The sequence below is a fragment of the Lithobates pipiens genome, unplaced genomic scaffold (assembly GCF_037356315.1).
Source record: "Lithobates pipiens isolate NorthernLeopardFrog02 unplaced genomic scaffold, aLitPip1_a1.2 Scaffold_16, whole genome shotgun sequence".
Taxonomy (NCBI): domain Eukaryota; kingdom Metazoa; phylum Chordata; class Amphibia; order Anura; family Ranidae; genus Lithobates; species Lithobates pipiens.
In genome coordinates this window covers 368,302,734-368,323,272 of record NW_027507748.1, presented here as the reverse complement: position 1 = coordinate 368,323,272, position 20,539 = coordinate 368,302,734, and the positions used below count along the sequence as shown (strand labels likewise).

General features: G+C 42.3%; 1 protein-coding gene across 2 annotated transcripts in view; it reads right to left on the bottom strand.

The window, feature by feature from the left end:
- CLTC (clathrin heavy chain) overlaps window positions 1-19,606 on the bottom strand; it is a 106,603-nt gene extending 86,997 nt beyond the window's left edge. The window contains exon 1 of one of the 2 annotated variants that reach the window (XM_077482108.1): window positions 19,094-19,606. In XM_077482108.1, the coding sequence (XP_077338234.1) occupies window positions 19,094-19,135 (42 nt within the window). In that variant the 5' untranslated portion in view covers window positions 19,136-19,606. The remainder of the gene's footprint in view (window positions 1-19,093) is intronic. The other variant, XM_077482109.1, reaches the window with a different exon arrangement.
- Between the last annotated feature and the right edge of the window lie 933 nt (window positions 19,607-20,539).

Here is a 20,539-nt window from a genome sequence, read left to right as displayed (position 1 = left end):
GAGGATTGGGCAGCAGTGGGAGCCATTGCTGTCAAATTCTGTAAGTAGAGCGCAGGAGGACACACAGCACGGCTCAAAAGCGAGCCCGCACATCTGCCCCCAATGCAAGCAGCCTGCAATGACGCAGAGTACCAGTGGGGGACACTAGAAGAGGAAGGGTCACTAGAAGTTTGAAGTGTGTTCAAAAATTCTTCTTTATCTTCTCACTACAAAGGAAAACTAACATTTTGACACCACTAACTATAAAAAAAAAAAAATTAAACAAATGTCAAATTAAATGTTACTAGTGTATGGCCATTTTAAAAGCCAAAATCATCTTTACAGAAAATAACCTATACAGTCCAGGGGCCCCAGTAAATACTTAAAAAAAAAAAAACATGCAGCTTTTTTAAAAGTATCAATTCTATTGTTTTTTCTGTGGGCCATGTGTGTCCCATCTGAAAACTTGCAAAAAAAAAAAAAAAAAAAAAAAAAAAAAAAAAAAAACACCCCAGTAAGCAACCCCCAATGTCCTAAATTGTTGCTATGACATCAAAGTCTTTGAAAGCTCACTGGCAGCATTGCAGGAGGGAAGTTTCACATCCTGGGAACAAGGCAGGACATTGGGGTTGCTAGCTAAGATTTTTTTAGCCAGACTTCCGAGGGGACCCAAATGGCCTACAGGTAAAATAAAATGAATGATCATTTCACAAAGCTGCACAGTTTAATATCTACCAGGGGCCCCTTGACAGCACAAGCCACTTTCTGGAAAAGGTGAACTAAGCCTTTAAAATGAAAGTAAACCCTTCTATCGTTTTCAGTCAAGGAAGCTGCCATCTTGGCCTCTAAAGATTCTTCAACTGCCATAATCCTGCGCATGTGATCAGTTATGAAACCAGCCATTGGATGGTTTGAAAGTTTGGTTGAGAGCACAACCAATGTGAAAGTTACATTCCCGGCGTGCTGGAAATGCTGTGTTGAAACTGGGTTTACTACCGCTTTAAGCAAAAACATTATCCCAAAAGGAAATAAAACATTGCTTTAGCGCCTTTAAAAGTTTTAGCTGGAGTGGAGCTTTAATTTGTTAGTCAATTTATCGAAGTCTGGTGATCTAATAGTCCCCCTGATTGACAATGCTGCTGTTCAAAGCTGTGCCCGTTGCCGTGTGGAAACACCAAGACAGAAGTGTGTTACTGGCCAGGTCACCAGGTAAAAATAAAAGGGGGGGAAAAAAGCCTAATACATTATGGACACAGATTCAGCCATGTTAAACTGGAAACCCAAAAGGAAATTATTTATTCAAACAGTACCTGCAGATGAGGGTGATATTCTTGAACAAAAATCAAGGGATATATCCTTTTCAATTTATTCAAACAAAAATATCAATAGATGTAATGTATATTGTGGATATAATAATACATACACCCTTGGCATTAGAAGCCTGTATTGTCCACATGACAGAATTTAGTTCTGGATTGCGTTTTGTAGAACTGCTCACCAGTTTCTGACATCAACAGTATTTAACTACTTTCTCATGCAAAATTCCATCGGGTGTAGGAGGGTTTCCTTGTATGAGCTGTATATTTCAAATTCCCCCACAATCTGTTATTAGGATTCAAATCAGTCCTACTAGGTGAAATCCATAATCCCTCATATTATTTTGGAGCCATTCCTTGGTGGATTTGCTAGTTTCAACCATTATCGTGTTAAAAGATCCATTTTAAGTTCAGCTTCCAGACAGAGGTCTTCACAGTCTCATGAAGCACACTTTATACAACTTAGAATTCATAGCTGACTCGATGACTGCAAACTGCCCAGGCCCTTCAGCAGCACAAAGCATAAAATTTCTTCCTCCACACTTCACAGTTCTAATGAGATTCTTCTCCTGAAAAGTTTTCTTCAGTTTGCACCAGTTATGGTTGCGGCTACTATGGCCAAACCGCTATCTTTGATTCATCAGTCCACAGCAAATTGTTCCAGAAGGCCTGATCTTTACCTAGATGTTGAATGGCTAACTATAGTCTTGCTCTAATGCTCTTTTTTTTAGACAGCAAAAGCTTTTTCTGGTCACGATTTCACACAGGTTAAATTGGTGCAATCCCATTTCTGATTATAGATGCATGCACTGTAACTTGCAAGATTTAACTGTAAGTTTTGCCTGAATTCCAATACGGACCGTTACCACCCCAGAGGTGCGAGAGCTGGTCAGTGTCTCCTGACATGCGAACAAACCCGCATCCAATTCGCATAAGCATGAACCCAGGCTTAATCTCTTGCCAGACTCATAGGCATCCACAACTTTGAGGGCATTGGAGGGCGCTACTGATATTGGCGTGACACCACACATGTCGATTGCAAAAAAGACCAGAATTAAAGTGTCTGAAGTTAAAACAAAACAGATTTCACCGGGAGGTTCTAATTATTGGCACCTAATCTGGAACACCAGAGCCTCATTTCATGGATTTGAAATCTTGGTTAATATAGGGGTGTGTTTATTCTACCTGACAAATCTGCAATTTCATTCATTTAGATTATGAGAATGAATACACCAAATCAACTTTATGTGTAATTAAGATATCACATTTTTCTGCAGACCGTTACAAAAAAATAAAAAATTTTGAATGTTTGCCTGTTTAAATATTTTGAGAATACTCAAGTTCTATCAGGTTACAGACTTTTCAACATGACTACTAAGGATATACGATATGCAAATCTCAACTTTTCCTGTAAAAAGTCATGTAGCATGACACCTCAACTGCCTCCATAGCGATAGGAGAGCCCATATACTACAAAATTAAAAATTGATGAGTTTTACAGGAAAAGTTCAACTTTGCATTCAACATCATCTATCTGTGCCTTTGGAACTACTGATTGTTTTGGAGGTCCAATTATCAGAGGGCATTACCAACCACTGAATGCTTGATATAAAATTGCCTGGATTTTTTTACATGGTTGCCTTAACATCTTTATAGGCACAATTACAATGAAATTCTGCAAGAGGAGAATGGGGAGAAAACTGCTGCGGGTATGATGTGCAGGCTCCCATACTTTCAAGACTTTCCGACACTCGCAAATACCAGGCTGTCTGTGCACCAATGGCTTTGACTCTTCCAGGCAGTGCTGAAGCTTGTAGTCAAGCCCCATATAGTCCAGTAGCCCATCACTATAAAGAGCCTTATACCAGCAGGAATTTGTCCCTCAACTCCAAGGACAGTGTCTCTGTAAAGTGACACCATTTCAAATGGAATATTGCAGCAGCAATAATGCTGTGTAGAGGAAAAAAACAATCCCATGTGGAAATTGGGCTTATAAACTATATTTGAAATATATATATATATATATATATATATATATATATATATATATATATATATATATATATATATATATATATATATATATACTGTCCCGTAAAACCATTTCCTACAAGCAGAGCTGTTATGACTGTAAAGACAAAGATGTCTGCACTTTGCTAAACACAGATGACTGCTTACAGGCAGTAAACACAGGAGATTACTTCAGCACAGCAATGTTAGTACCCAGCCATACTTGCTATTTTTAAACTGGGATTTAAAAAAGGACTAATACAGCAGTAGCTACAGTACGCATTTGTGCTGCATTAAAATGTCCAATATTTTATCACAATAAAGTCTAAAGAAAATGATTCACCTTGTAAAGAGTCGGAAAAACAATTTGAAACGCAGTACTGAATAATTACATGGGGTCTACTGCAACTCTAAAAATGACCAAGTTCTGGAGAGCAAAACCAAATCAAAATTAGAACAAAAGTAAAGTGCCCAATGAAAGAATCAGTCCAGGAGCAATGACTTTTTTCTACAAAAAAAATCTGCTTTTTATTGCAGGCAAAAGTGTAGAAAAACCCTTTTAGTTCTATGGCACCTGATTACATTTGTGTTGCAGCATAAGTTGCTCACCAGAACAAGAAATCTTGAAGAAAAAGAACAAAAAAACCTTGAATAAAAAAATAAAAAATAAAAACTCAACATAAATTGTCACCACAACTAAGGCCTGGTTCACACCTAAGCAGGTTGCATATTCCAGGTGCATTTTTCAATGCCCAGTTTTGATCCATTGAAGTCTATGGAACCAAAAGCCAGAAAACTCACTGGCTCTTTCCATAAAATACACAGATGTGAATATGACCCATAGGAAGCCATGTTAAATGGATTGTAGCGCGATTCTGCAACAAGCGCCCAAAGCCAACATTTCAGGACCATACAGGGTGTCTTTATCAAGAAAGCATGACCCTCATAAAAGGGACCTGCATGGCTCTGAAATACTGTCTGTGGTGACAGTTATGTGATTTTTAATAATTTACTTCAAACAAGATTAGTATGATGGTAACAATACTTGCTCATATGGTGGTATTAATTCTATTTCCAGGATCACTCTTAAGTGTTTAATCCATATGGCATACAGTTGAGAAATGACTATGGATTTATTGTCGGCCATTATTGGCACCTTTGGTGCAAGAAAAGATAAATTTATTCCTTTAAATTCGATGCATGTCTGCACACTGGTCCATTGTAGGGATCGCCCAATATCCTTTTTTTCAATACAAATATTTTGGCCACCTCTGCTGCCGATATTTTGTACATTTAAAAAATGTTTTACACTGTCATTTTAAATTTTTGTTATTACTGTTATTGCCGTCACAAGGAATGTAAAACATCCCTTGTGAAAGTAATAGGCATGTAACAGGTACTCTTTATGGAGCAATCTGGGGTCTACAAGACCCCAAACCCCTCCTCTGCACTTCAAAGTATTCAAAAAAAACGTAAAGATTGGCGTTTTTGAATACTTTGTCATGACATCGCTTCCGGATTACTAGATCCGAGACCTTTGGCCAGCTAGTGGACGTGCCGGCTGGTTGCTCGGGCCAGTAACCAGCCTGGAGGACATAAGGTATTGCGAAACATGTCGGGCAATACATGTTGATCCCATCACGTTCTTATGATCTGTATGCACGGGTGTTTATGCTTGTATTTAACCGTTTTTTTTTTAATTATAATTATTTTTGTGCGATAAACTTTCTGTATTGTGGCCAGAGTGGTTCATACCGCCCGTCCCATTTTTTATATTTATTTTAATAAATTGGAAAAAGAGGGGAAAAACTGCGCTACGGGAAAAAGAAGCAAATAGTGTTGAACGGAAGCTGCAATTCAAATATATACCAAAGATATATCAAACAAAAATAGAAAGAAGAAGAACTGCGCTAGCCACAAGATACCCAATGTGATTAGGGTATATGAAAGTATCAGACCCACACTGTGGGTCTTAGTATCTAGTGTGTTAATATTGTGAATTCCCCAAACTCAATATATGTGTATCAAACTCTGTGCATAAACCCCTAAACCATAAAAATAAGAATATAAAGAATATATATTTGCTATTAAGCATAAATGACCTATCGAAAAAATACTAAATCTGTGTTCAGAGACACTCTGTATAATATCCATACAGTCATATATCAAAAAATTGAAAAATTAGAATAAAAAATAAACATAAACATAAAAAATAAATGTCCATATAGTGAATGACCACCAGTGAAACAAAAATTTCAAATGAGGTACGGCAATAAAGAAAAGTTCCAAACGACTGAATTGCAAATGCACGGGTTGAAAATCTTCTCCAAAGACGTGGTGTGCTTATCCCATCACCGAAATAAATGAATCAGCTCCTTACCAGATCCAGACGACCCCCCGTTACAGAGGGTCACCACAAGCAGTAGTAATCAAAAGGGTGTCCGGATAGCGCCTCCTCCTCAGATGGTCACGAATCTTCCACACGATGGGGTTATGGCTGTTACTCACTCCCAACACGACGTGGTGTCACATAAGGGAAAACATAGGCTCCAAATAGTGTAAAACCAAATGACTTTAATTCTTAAAAAGCGAACGTAAACACTTACATAAAAGACTTTAAAAGCAGGTTCAAAACAAAGACGTGCACCGGCCGGATACACGCCAACGCAAAGACCAACCCGTCCTTCCTGGTCGGGTTGGTCTTTGCGTTGGCGTGTATCCGGCCGGTGCACGTCTTTGTTTTGAACCTGCTTTTAAAGTCTTTTATGTAAGTGTTTACGTTCGCTTTTTAAGAATTAAAGTCATTTGGTTTTACACTATTTGGAGCCTATGTTTTCCCTTATGTGACACCACGTCGTGTTGGGAGTGAGTAACAGCCATAACCCCATCGTGTGGAAGATTCGTGACCATCTGAGGAGGAGGCGCTATCCGGACACCCTTTTGATTACTACTGCTTGTGGTGACCCTCTGTAACGGGGGGTCGTCTGGATCTGGTAAGGAGCTGATTCATTTATTTCGGTGATGGGATAAGCACACCACGTCTTTGGAGAAGATTTTCAACCCGTGCATTTGCAATTCAGTCGTTTGGAACTTTTCTTTATTGCCGTACCTCATTTGAAATTTTTGTTTCACTGGTGGTCATTCACTATATGGACATTTATTTTTTATGTTTATGTTTATTTTTTATTCTAATTTTTCAATTTTTTGATATATGACTGTATGGATATTATACAGAGTGTCTCTGAACACAGATTTAGTATTTTTTCGATAGGTCATTTATGCTTAATAGCAAATATATATTCTTTATATTCTTATTTTTATGGTTTAGGGGTTTATGCACAGAGTTTGATACACATATATTGAGTTTGGGGAATTCACAATATTAACACACTAGATACTAAGACCCACAGTGTGGGTCTGATACTTTCATATACCCTAATCACATTGGGTATCTTGTGGCTAGCGCAGTTCTTCTTCTTTCTATTTTAATAAATTGCCTTTTTTATTTATTTTTTTTTTTTTTTAACGGTACAGTCACTATTTGAGTCCGCTTGCCTCCACCTCCCTTTCACTCGGCAGATTGATAGGCTGCAAAGTCTCCCGGTGTCCCAGCGATTTCTCCACCTAACAGAAGAGACACAATACTACGGCAGGGATTGGCCGGGTTATCTCTCCATCTTCCCCCGCAACGCCAGTGACGGCGGACGTTGTTCGGTTACGATCGGAGATCATCGCCAGACTTCGCGGGTATCCGGAGCCATTGGAGGATAGGGACGATTCACAAGTGAGTTCCCAGGTTGCCGTGGAGGAAAAGTATGTACACGGAGGATCTGTCCACCCCTGGAGAGGTTATCTCTATACACGTTGCAGACTCTGCTTTTGAGGTGGTCCACCGGCTCCGGTAAGGACCCACATGTATTAAAATATCAAGGAAAGGTGTTTTTCAAGATTTGGGATAAAAACAACATTTGAACCGATAAATGGATTGAGATTTTTTTTATTGACTATTTTCTCACAATTTTTTTCAATTTTTGGCTTTTTTCATATTTAATACGTTTTTTTGTTATCACCATTGGACTGGTATAGGATTCATTTCTTTTCTGGTCGGTTGTGCAGTTCATAGACTGTTTACAAAGATATATTAGAGTTTATACAGATTAAAGCCTGTACAATGCATATAGCATTACAATGTTAAATTTCTACAGAAGTTTCCCTCTACAATTCAGTTCCCCTAAAGAATCTTCCTAGGAAAAACAGCTAATAATCTTTCATTAGTTTTGCATGATCTCACAAATATCTAAAGTACACATATTTACAAAACAGACATAAAGCTTGGCAATACACTTAGGGCTCATTTACACTTGCTTCGGCTTCTACACACACATTAAGCACCTACTAGTTCAACATGCTTTTATTATGTGTTTTTGATGCGTCGACGAAGCTTTGATGCATTGGTGAGGCTCTTTCGAAGCTTTTTTAAATATTGGCAGATGTCATGTATGTATGTATGTATGTATGTATGTATGTAGGTATGCATGTCTCATATCGCAATTTCTCCAAAACAAAGCGAAGTTAAAGCTGAACCAAAGCCTCTCAAAAGCTGCAGGTACTACAAGCGAGCTTTGCCATAGGATTTCTTTGGACGCTTTGAAGCACCACTTAAGCGACATGGGGTATAATTTTTGAAGCAAAGCAAGGTGTAAACAGGACTGTAAGCTAACCATTTAGTGACAGGAGCTTTGACTAGCGTTCAGAGAGCTTTAACAAAGCCTGTCTAAAGCCTTGTTTTGAAGCAAGTGTAAACTAGCCCCAATACAAAAACGTGGATCTTAGTTTCTTGCTTAAAGAGTCTGAAATTATTTGCGTTGTGTTGCCCCTACAGACTGGCTGCTGAATTCTGGAACAGTACTGGAATCCACGCCATTTTACTAGAATGGCTATTCTTACTAATGAAACCTGGCAATCAATACCAGATGTCATCTGAAGAGGGTAGTTAATAATTCAATAAAAGCATCTGAACCAAAAGACAATGTATCCATTACCTAGCTGTGCAGGAACAATGATTAATTTTGTTTTTTTTTTGTTTTTAAGCTTACACGTTGGAGAAACACTTTTTTTTGTTTTTGTGAGAGAATACGTTTTTGGTACAATTTTTAAAGCAGTATTAAAACCAAAACTATTCTGCATTTGTTTTAATTTAGGCCAGGTTCACAGCTATGTGAATTAGATGAGGGTTTCTCCACATTCAATTTGCGTAGCAGGAGGATATGACCGGTGTTCTGCCAAAAACCTCCCCCCCATCGGAGAGTGTCAACCCCGTACTGCGCAGGCGCAGACCTTGCGCAGTATGGAGGACAAGGAGACTCCGAAAGTGTCCGAAGATGAGTGGCGCCTGCGCACTTGGTAGTATCTTCTGCCTCAAGTTCAGGTTCAAGCCCCACCATGCAAGTGGACATAAGGTAGCACTTCGTAAGAGGGCCCCTCGCAGGCTTCCTTTGCTCAGCAATTTTTATTCTAACGCCATGTCCACTTGGTGGGGCTTGAACCTGGACTCAGTGCGCAGGCGCCGTTCATCTTCGCGGGAGTCTCCTTGTCCTCCATACTGCGTAAGTGCAGAACAGTGTGGACACTATCTGACACAACACCGACTCCCTATGGAGCTGGTTCACATATCTCCGTTGCGGCGGCAGAGCACACTGCACAGAAGCGCTGTGCATCTTTGGCTCCATTTCAAGCTGCCCCAAAAGATGCTGCCTGCAGGAATTCTAACGTCCCGCAGGCACACCACCCCAGTGTAAAACGTCACAATGAAATTAATGGGAGGCGATTTTCAGGCGCTGTTTAGAGGCTATTTCTAGCGCTAAAATTCTTGAAAACCACCTCGTGTGAAAGGAGTCTTAGGGCACTTTCACACTGATCCACAGCAAGGTTTTTAAAAGGACATGCGCATCATAGGCATGTTTTGCAAGCATTTTCCATTGCTTTCAATGGGAAGGTGTGTTTTTGTTGTTTGTTTAGTGCCCCAAACATGCTCCAAAGATGCTGCAAGCAGGATTTTTCACTGCACCGGAAGCACACCACTCGAGTGTGAACAACATTCATTGATTTTTAAAGTAAAGCATTTTTTTTTTAGCTTTTCAGGTGCCTTTTTAAAGCAAAAGCGCTTAAAAAAAACTCAGTGTGAAAGTGCCCTAAAGCATAGGTCAAGGCAAAATTAAGAAGAGGAAATTCCGTAATACATGCATATTTCCCTGTGTTTTATCTTTATGAGAATCTGCAAGAACAGATAGTTATCTGTTGATATGCCAGAAGTGAACTGGGCTCTTAGGCATCTTTCACATGGCACAAGCAAGCATTTTAGCTGTGTTTTTAGCGCTGCTGAACGCCTTGCCAATGCACTAGGATATTAAAAACAATGGAAGGTGGACAAGACATTACCTATGTGTTATCAGTACTTCACGTTCTATCAATTTCTAGGCATGTCCTGTTCTCCAGGGTTTGCCGCAAGTCGATACGTTCATTAAAGTAAATTGCAATGCACCTATCTAGTGCTGTTGACTCATTCAGCATGCATTTTTGAAGTGCTCACAGAGTTCATTTCCTGTAAGATGTGTACATAAGTGTACTGAGGACACAGGATTATGAATTAATGACAAACCTTTTTTTTTTTTGCCACAAATCAACCAGCTTTAACCAAATGCACCCAATGGAATATTTAGAAGACCAAAAGGAAGCAAATAAGTGAAGTTCATTATTAAGGTTTACCTACGCTTTAAAGGTTTACACAATGAGGTTGATTTACCAAAAATGGAATGCAAAATCTGGTGCAGCTGTGCATGATTGTGTGCAACGTCAGTTACTTGGCCAAAGAAGAAAAAATAAAAATAAAAAAAAAAGTTATGTTTTTAATTGGCTCAGTAACAATTATGTAGGCTAGTATCTTCAGAGGGGTGCAAAGAACAGCAAGACAGGCATTTCTGATATGACAAATACCATATCCTCATCAGCCCATTCAACTTTATTCATTGGGACCAAATATCACAAGATCTTTTACTACCAGCATTTATTTTCAAACAATTATTACGGCACGCAGCCAGAAGACTGGTCAGAATCAATGTTTCCAGGCAATCATTGTGATTAGTTAGCCCTAATCGATACAGCAACACTGAGAACACTGCTCAGAGAAGAGTCCCTTCTCTGAGCAATAGCATTTAGTGTTAAACTCTTTTTTGCCATTTGCAACATTGACATCTCATGTTTGGATATCATGCATACCAGAGCTCAGTTTCTAATTTGTGTCTTTTTCATACATCTGTATGCAATAAAGACCTTTTTTTTTTTATATATATTTTATTCAGTCCATTTTTTTCTAGCTGCCTATAGGCCCTTGGGAACAATTTTTTTTTATTTTTTTATCTCTTCTGTCTGTTAGTCTCAGAGTGGATTGGAGATTTTTCTCCCCAACAATATAGTTGGTTATTAATTTTTAAGAATAAATAGTTAGTTGCAGCCCTAGTAAAGATCAGCAGTGGTGCCAGGCTGAAAAAAAGTCTAAAAGCTGGCCATGGATGGTTAGAATCTCGGCCGGTTCAGCAGAAACCAGCTGAGATTGTAACCATGTATGGGCAGGCCGACTGTACCAAAGTTGATCGATCAAAACCTGTGTACAACCAGCCTGCCAGATTTTACATGCGATTATATCACTGTCTATGGCCAAATTATCATAATCTAACCACAGTGAACGTTAATATATTGAAGAAACTTCAGTAGCAGCAACCTTTCCTATGACAGATCTTTCTGTAAACAGAGGTGATATTTCCTAAGCCTCGATAACACGTGATTTACTAAACTGTACACCTGTGGAGGGCCGTGTTTACCCACATAAGGATGCACAGGAAGTCCCATTCATGTCAGATGGGACACAGCAGGTGCACAGACACAGACGCTGCTTTTCATTTAACATCTGTGCAGGTGCACAGCCCCAACCCAAATGCAGGCAGTGTGTCTATGCAGCCACTATGTACCAATTGACAATAATGGACAACCATGAATCCACGTGTGGGTTAACACAGCCCATCAAGTGCATAGGCTTTATGGTGCCCCATGTGAACTAGGCCTTAATCACAACTGCAAAATTCACATACAATAGTGTTAAATGTTACTGAAAGGGTGCGATTTCTAATATAGACTTAGGAGCATATTTATAAAGCAGTGCCATTCAATCATTGGTGGTTAATCTATCACAGTCATAAAAAAAAAAAAAAAAAAAAAAAAAAAAAAAAAAAAAAAACACAACAACCACCCACACCCACTAGGAAGTTTTACCTGCAATGCATGTTTCACGTCTTTATATAGATATGCCCTATTGTATTCTATGCAAACAGAGAGCATTTCTCACATCAAAACAAATGAATGACATCTGTGCCAATGTCTCTTTATAAACTGCCACATGCATATGCAGCGTATTGCTTATTCCCCTTTCAGTTATACTGTATCTTACAGTCAGTTATCTTATCCTAACACTATATGCAAAGGTCCAAAGCATGCAAACACAAGCGTACCACAAGATAAGCCAAACGATTGCCAGTCGAAGAAATCTAAATGCAAAACAAAGTAATATTTTACCCATACATGGAGGGTGGTTGGGTTTTTAACCTGGCTTCTTCTATCCCCAATTAACCCTAGTAGCAAGACATCCTTGTCACTGTTCCTGGCTCTGCTCCAGTCCCGTGTCTACTGCAATGTTCCTGAGAACCCCAGAGGGGGATCCCGGCGAGTAGGTGTGGGAGGCAGCCCCACTGAAAGCAAAGGGATGCTGTCAGCTTCTGCATCTAAGGCTTAATACAGTACATTGGACGCTTTTACAACCTCTGCTGACGATTTAACTTGACATATAGTAACCCACATTTAAAACATCCATTTTTGACACATTTACATGGCATGTTTGCGTTTAGAAGTGTTTGGGGGGAGAAAAAAAAATAAAATGAAAAATCGCCTGTCAATGAAATATGGCTAAATGCGGGTTACTGCATTTGGCGTCGGAAACGTCGGCGTCTGAACTCATTTTTTTTTTCCCTTCAAAGATAAGCCTTATAAACGCAACTGCCTAAAAAACGACATTAGACAAACCTGTGTACATGTACACACAAGATAATATTGGAGGAGTTCAGCAACGGACATTCAGCATCCAATTGCCTGTGAAGATCTGTTTACCAGCAGCAGTGTACATGCGGCCTAAGCGTAGCCATTCGCACGCAATTGCTCCCGCAGTGATCACATACGAGTACACATGTGACTGCTGAATGAGCGGTTACATGCGAGTGGCCATCTTGCTACTGGGGTTGCACATAATCAGCACCATGCATTTACAGGTTTGAAGACAAAAATTCAAATCCATGCAGGATATGGGATGCCTGCTGCCAGAGCAGGTCTGCATACTTGGGAACCTGAGTGCAGAGATCACACCACTAAGTCCAAAGGGCATGGGAGGTCATTAGATGCCTTTGTTCTAAAGCATCCATCAAAAACAACCAAACATTAGTAACCAAATGTTTGCAAAACAACAAACTAAATAAAGCATCTCTAGTAGCACTGCAGACAGAAGAAGTCTACATCCACACTACAGTTTGTGTAAAAACGTGCTTCAGTGTTATACAGTCTATTTTCTAATACAAAAAGGTGAAATTGTTTCACTACACAAGCAAATATTGCACCAGGTCTGCAGCACAGAGGTACCTAGAGCTCTACCATAAAGGAGTGTGGTCAGACCTCAGGCAAAGCCTACATCTGCTGTGGGATTATTAAAGTGGTTGTAAACCCTTACAAACCAATTTGACCTACAGGTAAGCCTAGATTAAGGCTTACTTGTAGGTCCAAGAAATATCTCCTAAACCTACACGGTATGTAGGTACCAACAACGATATTTGCCGAAAGACAGGCACTGCTGTCTGCAGCGCACAGGTGTACTGAGCGCGCCGCAGTTAACGGCGACATGCCGTGAGTGGTGGCACCCGTGCGCATGTGCAGGAGTGACGTAATCGCGGCTTCGACGAATGACAGCGGCAGGGCAGCGAGACCCACCAAGAAGACGGAGGCTCCGGACTACAAGGGACAGCGGTGACTTCACTGGCTCCCGTGTCAGGTAAGTGACACATAATGGACTACTATGTGATACATAGTAGTCCATTATGCTTTACCTTTGCAGGGAATCAAAAGACAGCTGTCCATGGCGCATGCCGCTGCTAGCGGCGATATGCCGTTAGTGGCAGCTCCCGGGACATGCGCGGGAGTGATGTCATCACTGCTTCAGCACTGAGTGGCCGGAGCAGCGATACCTGGAAGATGGATGCTCCAGACTACAGGGGACAGCGGTGACATTGCTGGCTCCTGTGTCAGGTAAGTGACACATAACAAGCTTTACCTTTGCAGGTAGACAAAGGAAGTAAATCCATCAGGGTTTACTTCCACTTCAAAATTTCAGGACAATATTTTGGGGTGTAGCCCCCCTTCAAGCTCCAAGCAGTACTGAATGGACCTTGAAGAAGGGGGTACACCTGGAAAGCTTGTCCTGAAATTTTGAATGTTGATGCAAATAAAAGTATACCGGACAGAATTCAATTGTTCAAATTGCAACGGCACTAATACAGCTACAGTCGCCTCAAGTAGAGTGCATTTTTTGTTTTAAAAAAGGGAAAAAAATTCCACTGAAAACGTTTCACTCAAAAGAAAAAAAAGCAAGACACACACTTCACCTGTACTATTAACCACTTGCTTACTAGGCACCTAAACCCCCCTCCTGCCCAGACCAATTTTCAGCTTTTAACGCAGTCACTCTTTGAGCGACAATTGCAGTCATACAACAACACTGTACCTAAACTACATTTTTATCCTTTTCTTAACACAAATAGAGCTGTGTTTTGGTGGCATTTAATCACCTCTGGGGGGGGGGGGGGGGTTTTATTACATTTTTGTTTTTTTTTTGTTTTTTTTAAAGACAGAATAAAAAAATAAAAATAAAAGTTTTATATTTTGTTAATAAATTTTGCAAACCGGTAATTTTTCTCCTTCATTGACGTATGCCGATGAGGCTGCACTGATGAGGTGATACTGGTGGGCAGCACTGAAGGACATTGATAGGTGACACTGAAGGGTGGCAGTGATGGGCACTGATCACACTGGTGACACCGATTGGCACCACTGGTGGGCATAAGTGGCACTGATTACTGGCACTGTTGGGCACCAATTCGTGGCACTGTGGGCAATGGCAGGTGGTACTTGTGGGCACAGATGAGGCAGCTTCACCTCTTCCTCTTCAGGACCGAAGTCCCTTGCACAGAAGCCGGTGATCGGCTTTTTTTTTTTCTCCTCACCCTGTTAGCATGAGAGAGAAAAAAAACCCACCACACTATTACCGATCTTCTGTTTCCATCACGTGATTAGCTGTCATTGGCCGACAGCTGATCACACGGTAAGGGGTCGGGATCGACCTTTTATTCCAATCTGTGATCACAGGGGGCACACGGGGAGCATGCAAAGGGGAGGACGTCTATTGATGGCCTCCCATTAAAGTAGGTCTGCACTGTAGCCATCATTCGGCTATAGCATGGATCTGAAGGGGTTAAGGTGCGTTTTTACTCTCTAAATAATTTATGTCATTTTGGATGTGGTACCAGAGCTGACCATTGATCTATTGTATAATGCAATATAGCCCAAGTAGGAAAGCCCCTGCCCTGCCAGCATGCTGCAAAGGTGGGCCCCTGCTCTGTGTGGATACAGTGGTCTCTCCGCAGAGGTTCACCACTAGCCCCACACTCCTCATTTTACACACCGATTAGAGCGCTCTGGCTCAGCAAGAAGCAGGGCAGCCCTCTTTGAAAAGATACCCCTGTTTCCACACAGACAGCAAGGGTTCTTCTATACTGCATGCTGGCAAGGGACAAGCTTTTCTGCAGAAAACGAGCAAAGAATTTCCTCTCCTCTTGTTTACATACACCTAGAAAGTAATTAGTGACCAGTCTGGTGGGGCTTTAAAGGCCGGTTTCACACATTTAAACCAGACCTTCAGTCATTTTTTAAACTTTCCATCTATTAAAATCTTGTTTTAAATTTCTCTTCTTTACTCCCTCTCAATCATTTGCTATTACAGTTGGATTCAAAGATTCTTATGGTCCGCATATTGTTAGATTTCTGGTGTGACATATGGACCACCTCCCTGTTATTAAATTTGTTATTGGAATTTGGATGCATGTTCATTGTACTTATGTATGGTCTTTCGTCACCTATGGCAATAACTTTTGCACCCAATAGCATGTTGTTCTTTACACCACTTGTCATCAACCCTGTCCTCAGGGCCCACTAACAGGCCAGGTTTGCAAGATAACTGAAATACATCACAGGTGATATCATTTTCTGCTCAGTGATTGCAGTATTCTAGTCTGCATCTCCCCAAAAGGTAATACATAAAACCTGGCCTGTTAGTGGGCCCTGAGAACAGGGTTGATGACTACTGCTTTACATGATCTCTTCTGACATAGCCTGCACTTTGAAAATGTTACAATAGAAAATTGAGAGTGAAAATACAAGGTTCTCTTGAAAAGCTTAGGCGATTACAGGCAATCAAAATATCAGCAATGGAACATGCACTACAGCATGAACAGGATGACAAACAAACCCTCAGTATGTAGTTAACATCCTTGGTTTACTTCTTTATTTTCAATCTTAGCAGAAAAATATTTTATAAATAACATCATATTCAAATTATACAATTTGAATTTATACAAATTATACATCATATTCAAAGTAAAGTCTGACCTACAAATCAAGACCTGTCAAACACAAAGTAATAACCCTTTCACTGAAGCATATTTGAACACAGCTCTAAAAGAGGAACTTAACCCTCCTATTCTTTTCAGCCAAGGAAGCTGCCATTCTAGCATCTGATCTACAGTTACCATGGTGCCACACGTGTGATCAGTTATGACATCAACCATTGGATGGCTTGACAGTTTGAGTGCAAAAGCAACCATGACAGCCCTTTTTCACAGCATGCTTTAAACGTAACAGTATTGGGAAACAATTGGAGCCCATTTAAAGTATAGTAGTCCATGAATGCAGACAAAACAAGCAATTTTGCATGCATTCACAAAATGCAATGAACTGCTTGTTGTGCCATTCATTGTTAATGGCACCCTGAATGCAGCACCCAAAATGTGCATGGCATATGTTTGAGGATGGCAAAAAGCGCAGTTAAAGACAAACTAAAAAAAAAAGTTGAAAGCTTTTTGCTGCACATAGGACAGCCCTTTGAAATTAATGGGCCTCCCACTTCATGAAGTGCAACAACGTGACTAAATGGTTAGCACTTCTACCTAGCACCACTAAGGTCGCTGGTTTGAATCCCAACCATGGCACTACCTGAATAAAGTCTGCATGCTCTCCCTGCGCCTGCCTGCCTTTCCCAGTTTCCTCCCACACTCCAAAAAACATACTGGTAGCTTAACTGGCTTCTGTCCAAATTAGCCCTAGTATATGTATGTATGAATGAGAGTTAGGGACCTTAAAGGGGTTGTAAACCTTGTGTTTTTCACCTTATTGCATCCTATGCATTAAAAGGTGAAAAAATGTGACACTGTCCAGCCCCCCAATTTTACTCACCTGAGCCCATTCGTTCCCTCGGCAGAGAGGCGCTCTTCACCTCTGCCCATTGTCTTGCCTCTTGATTGGCTAGATTGATAGCAGCGCAGCCAATGGCTCCCACTCCTGTCAATCAAATCCAATGACAAGGGTGTCAGGGCCGAGTCACACTTTCTGTGTGAATACACACAGAAGCAGGACTCAGGAGCACACCTGCATGGGTGTCCACCTAAAAGAGTGCTTCTCCAACATGGACATACGTTGTGGGGAGGAGCTACCAGCCAGAAGAGGACGATCGGGGCCACTCTGCAAAACCGCACAGTGGAGGCAAGTATGACATGTTTATGCTTACCTTTAGGCTTAGTACACACAAGTGGAATATCAGGCAGTAGCTACTGCCTCAATAGAGAGCGGCTGGGGCGACGCGTGTGTACGGCGGCTGGGTTCTGGCAAAGGGGCATGACCAAAAAAGGTTTGCCGATTGGCTTCCGATTAGCACTTGCAGCCAGTGGCTGAGAGCACTGACCGGAGAGTTCTGGCAGGGGCCGTCCCCTTGTCAGAACACAATAGCACAGCATGGAGATCGCTGTACCAACATTGCGTTGTTAGTACAACGGCTCCTCCTCAGTTGTCAGCATTTTTCTGTTCAAATAAAACAAAACTAGTAATGTTTACCAGGCTTTAGACTATAAGCTCCATGATGGCACAGACTAGCATAAGTGTACATTATACATGTAATACACTGTGAATTATCAGCGCTATATAAGTACCTGTAATAGTGTCAGTCCCCCCCCCCCCCAAACTTTAACCTTTATTTTTTTTTTTTTTTTTTTTTTTTTTTTATCAGCCCTGTTGAGGGGGGCTTTGGTAAAAGATCAGGGGTCTAAACAGACCCCTGATGTCTCCCCTTGGAGACAGGAAAAGGGACAGAGGACGGAGATTCTCCAGTCACTTTCTGTGCCAGCCCCTGCTGCATTGAAGATGAATGGACAGGAGACAGAGGCTCCACTCCATCCATAAACTGAAGAATTGTAGACACAGAATATGATGTTCAGCTATGAATGGACAGAGTCAAGGATCACTGACCCTGTTCATCTGGAAAAGGAAGGAGCCGGTAAGTGACAGATTTACCGGCTCCTTCCTCTTCTATCTGGGAAGGGATCGGGGGATCAGAGCAGGAAACAGGGAGGACCCAGGGAGCTGAAGGAACACACGGGGACAGTCAGGGGAGATCGGTGCGGGCTGCAGTTACCAGCACCAATCCCCCTGCATAGCCTTTCAAAAAAGCATCCTACAGCCATGGAAGTGAGAGGAGGAGAGGCAGCTGCTTTATTGAAAGGCTATACAGGGGGGAGCGGTGATTATAACTGCCCCAGAACCTGTGAGGCTGCCAGGCCCATCTGCTATACTGAGGATGCCTGGCCCAATACAAGCACGGGAGCATTTGCACGAGTACCGTTACTCGTGCAAATAATTGGTATAACAAAAGAGAGTTCCATTACATATATCAACATAAAAAGGCTCCTACAGGGCGAGGAAGAAGGATGAGGCAGCTGGCGGGTCATTGATTGGCACTACCCAAAGCGAACATACAATAAACCACAACGTCTTGACTGCTATAGAGCCCCTGGCTTGTTCAGTGAGCGGTATAACTGGGGCTACATGACTGCCCTCTGATTGCAATGCTAAATTAAGAATACAACATTGGCTTGCTTTAGCCAGCAGCGATGAATGAAATTGGAGCAGCACTGGCCAGAAGATCTAATGACGGCCAAGCCCTGAGGCTGACAGTGTGTATGTGCAGTGATATAGGTAGAGGAGATCTTTGCCCTTTCCTATAACAAGACACACACTCATTCATTCGTCACTACACCCAAATTACACAATGACAGTGACACTCCCTGCATACACCTGCCGGAGCTCTCCCTGCCCAGGTCCACTCCTTCCTTCCGCCTTCTCTCTATGACCTCATCAGGGCCCCCAGGCCTGGATCCCATCAAGGTGATCCGTGGTATCCTGTGAGGGCCGCCCGCCCTCTAGTCAGGGTGACCCGGCTACAAGGCCGGAGGGAATTCCTAGTGCCGGCCTAGCAGTGTAGAGGTGGCCTGGCATGGCTGGAGGTGCCCCCCTCCCCGCTCAGGCCTTGTCGGCTGTACCTGTAGGTGCTCCTGGAAGCGGATGGGTAATATCTGAGCCATGGCGGTTCCTAGCTCTGCTCCTTCCTCTGTGGTGTGTCTCTTCCTCCCGCTGCTGCCTGTGTCCGGCTTCCTGGTTCGCTGTGAGGGCCGATGAAAGCGATGTCCTGGCTGGGCCGCCTGTCAGGGAGAGAGAGCTCGTCCTTCGGCTGCTCCTAGCTGTCTCTCTCGGGCAGGAACCGCAATGGCGGAAACGGGAGCGCTGCCTCTGCAATCCGGAACGACAGCTTCACCCTCACTCTGCGCCCCGCCCCCTCACCGCGGACGGATCCCGCCTGACCTGAGTACCAACGCCCGGCGGATGGATACCACGTTCTTCCCGGCTTAGATTAGCCCGCTCTGCGGTCTACGTTGTGCTTGCGGCTGCTCAATAGCGGCTCGGTTGCGGCGGCTTGTTACAGGCAAACGAGTCAGTGACTTGGATCTAGTTAAGGTGTTGAGTTTGGCGTTCGGGATTCTTTTTTTTTTCTTCCTTCCTTTTTAATTCTGCCACATCATGCGACTCGATGACGTGATGTCATTTCCGGAAATTCTGTACCTTGGCCTTGGAGCCCTGGTCACATGACGAGGGATGCTGCCTGATGCTGGGAGGCAGTGATGATAGCTGTCAGCCACCTGCACAGCGGGAAGGACTGGACCCTGATCAGCAGGCTGAAGAACGATCGCTGCTTCCCACTGATCATCACGAGTCCTACTTCTATTACCAGGGAGACGTGTCTGCACGTGTCAGGCTGGATTTCTGCTACAGAGTACCTCCTCCTCCTCCATCAGCACCCTCAGTCCAATCCGGTCACCTTGGCTAAGGTCATACATATGACAGCAAGAACCTTCCCAGGATAGAATCATGTTACAGATCCATCATTCTAAATGATAACCATGAACAAGCGCCTAAAACATCTCATGCAGGCAGAAAAAAATGCAGCTGTTATTCTTGGATCACGCTATTAATCGCACAGCATTCCTATGCAATTCAGTATGTTGCCATTTCAGCCTATTCAATATGAATGGGCTTAAATCACACCAAGGTTGTACATGCACTACTTTTGGAAACTCACTGCAACCAGATCGCATGGGAGTTTTGTACCCTCTGATCTGCATTCGCGACCCGCATTTGGGGTCTCATTAACATTGCACTGTCTCCCACTGCAGATCGCAAGGACACTGCACATAGATCGCGGCTTTTCTGCACCACATTCTAGTCTGTTCTAGTGTAAACAGAAGCGGCTTGTATTTTTTTTCTTAAAGTGGGAATCCTGCATATTTTTTTTTTAAGTCAGCAGCTACAAATGCTGCAGCTGCTGACTTTTAAAATAAGGACACCCAACTGTCCCAGGGTCCAGCGACGTCAGCACCCGAGCTCGAACCATCCTTCGGTTCTCGGATGCTGCTGCCATCTTCGGTTAGAGA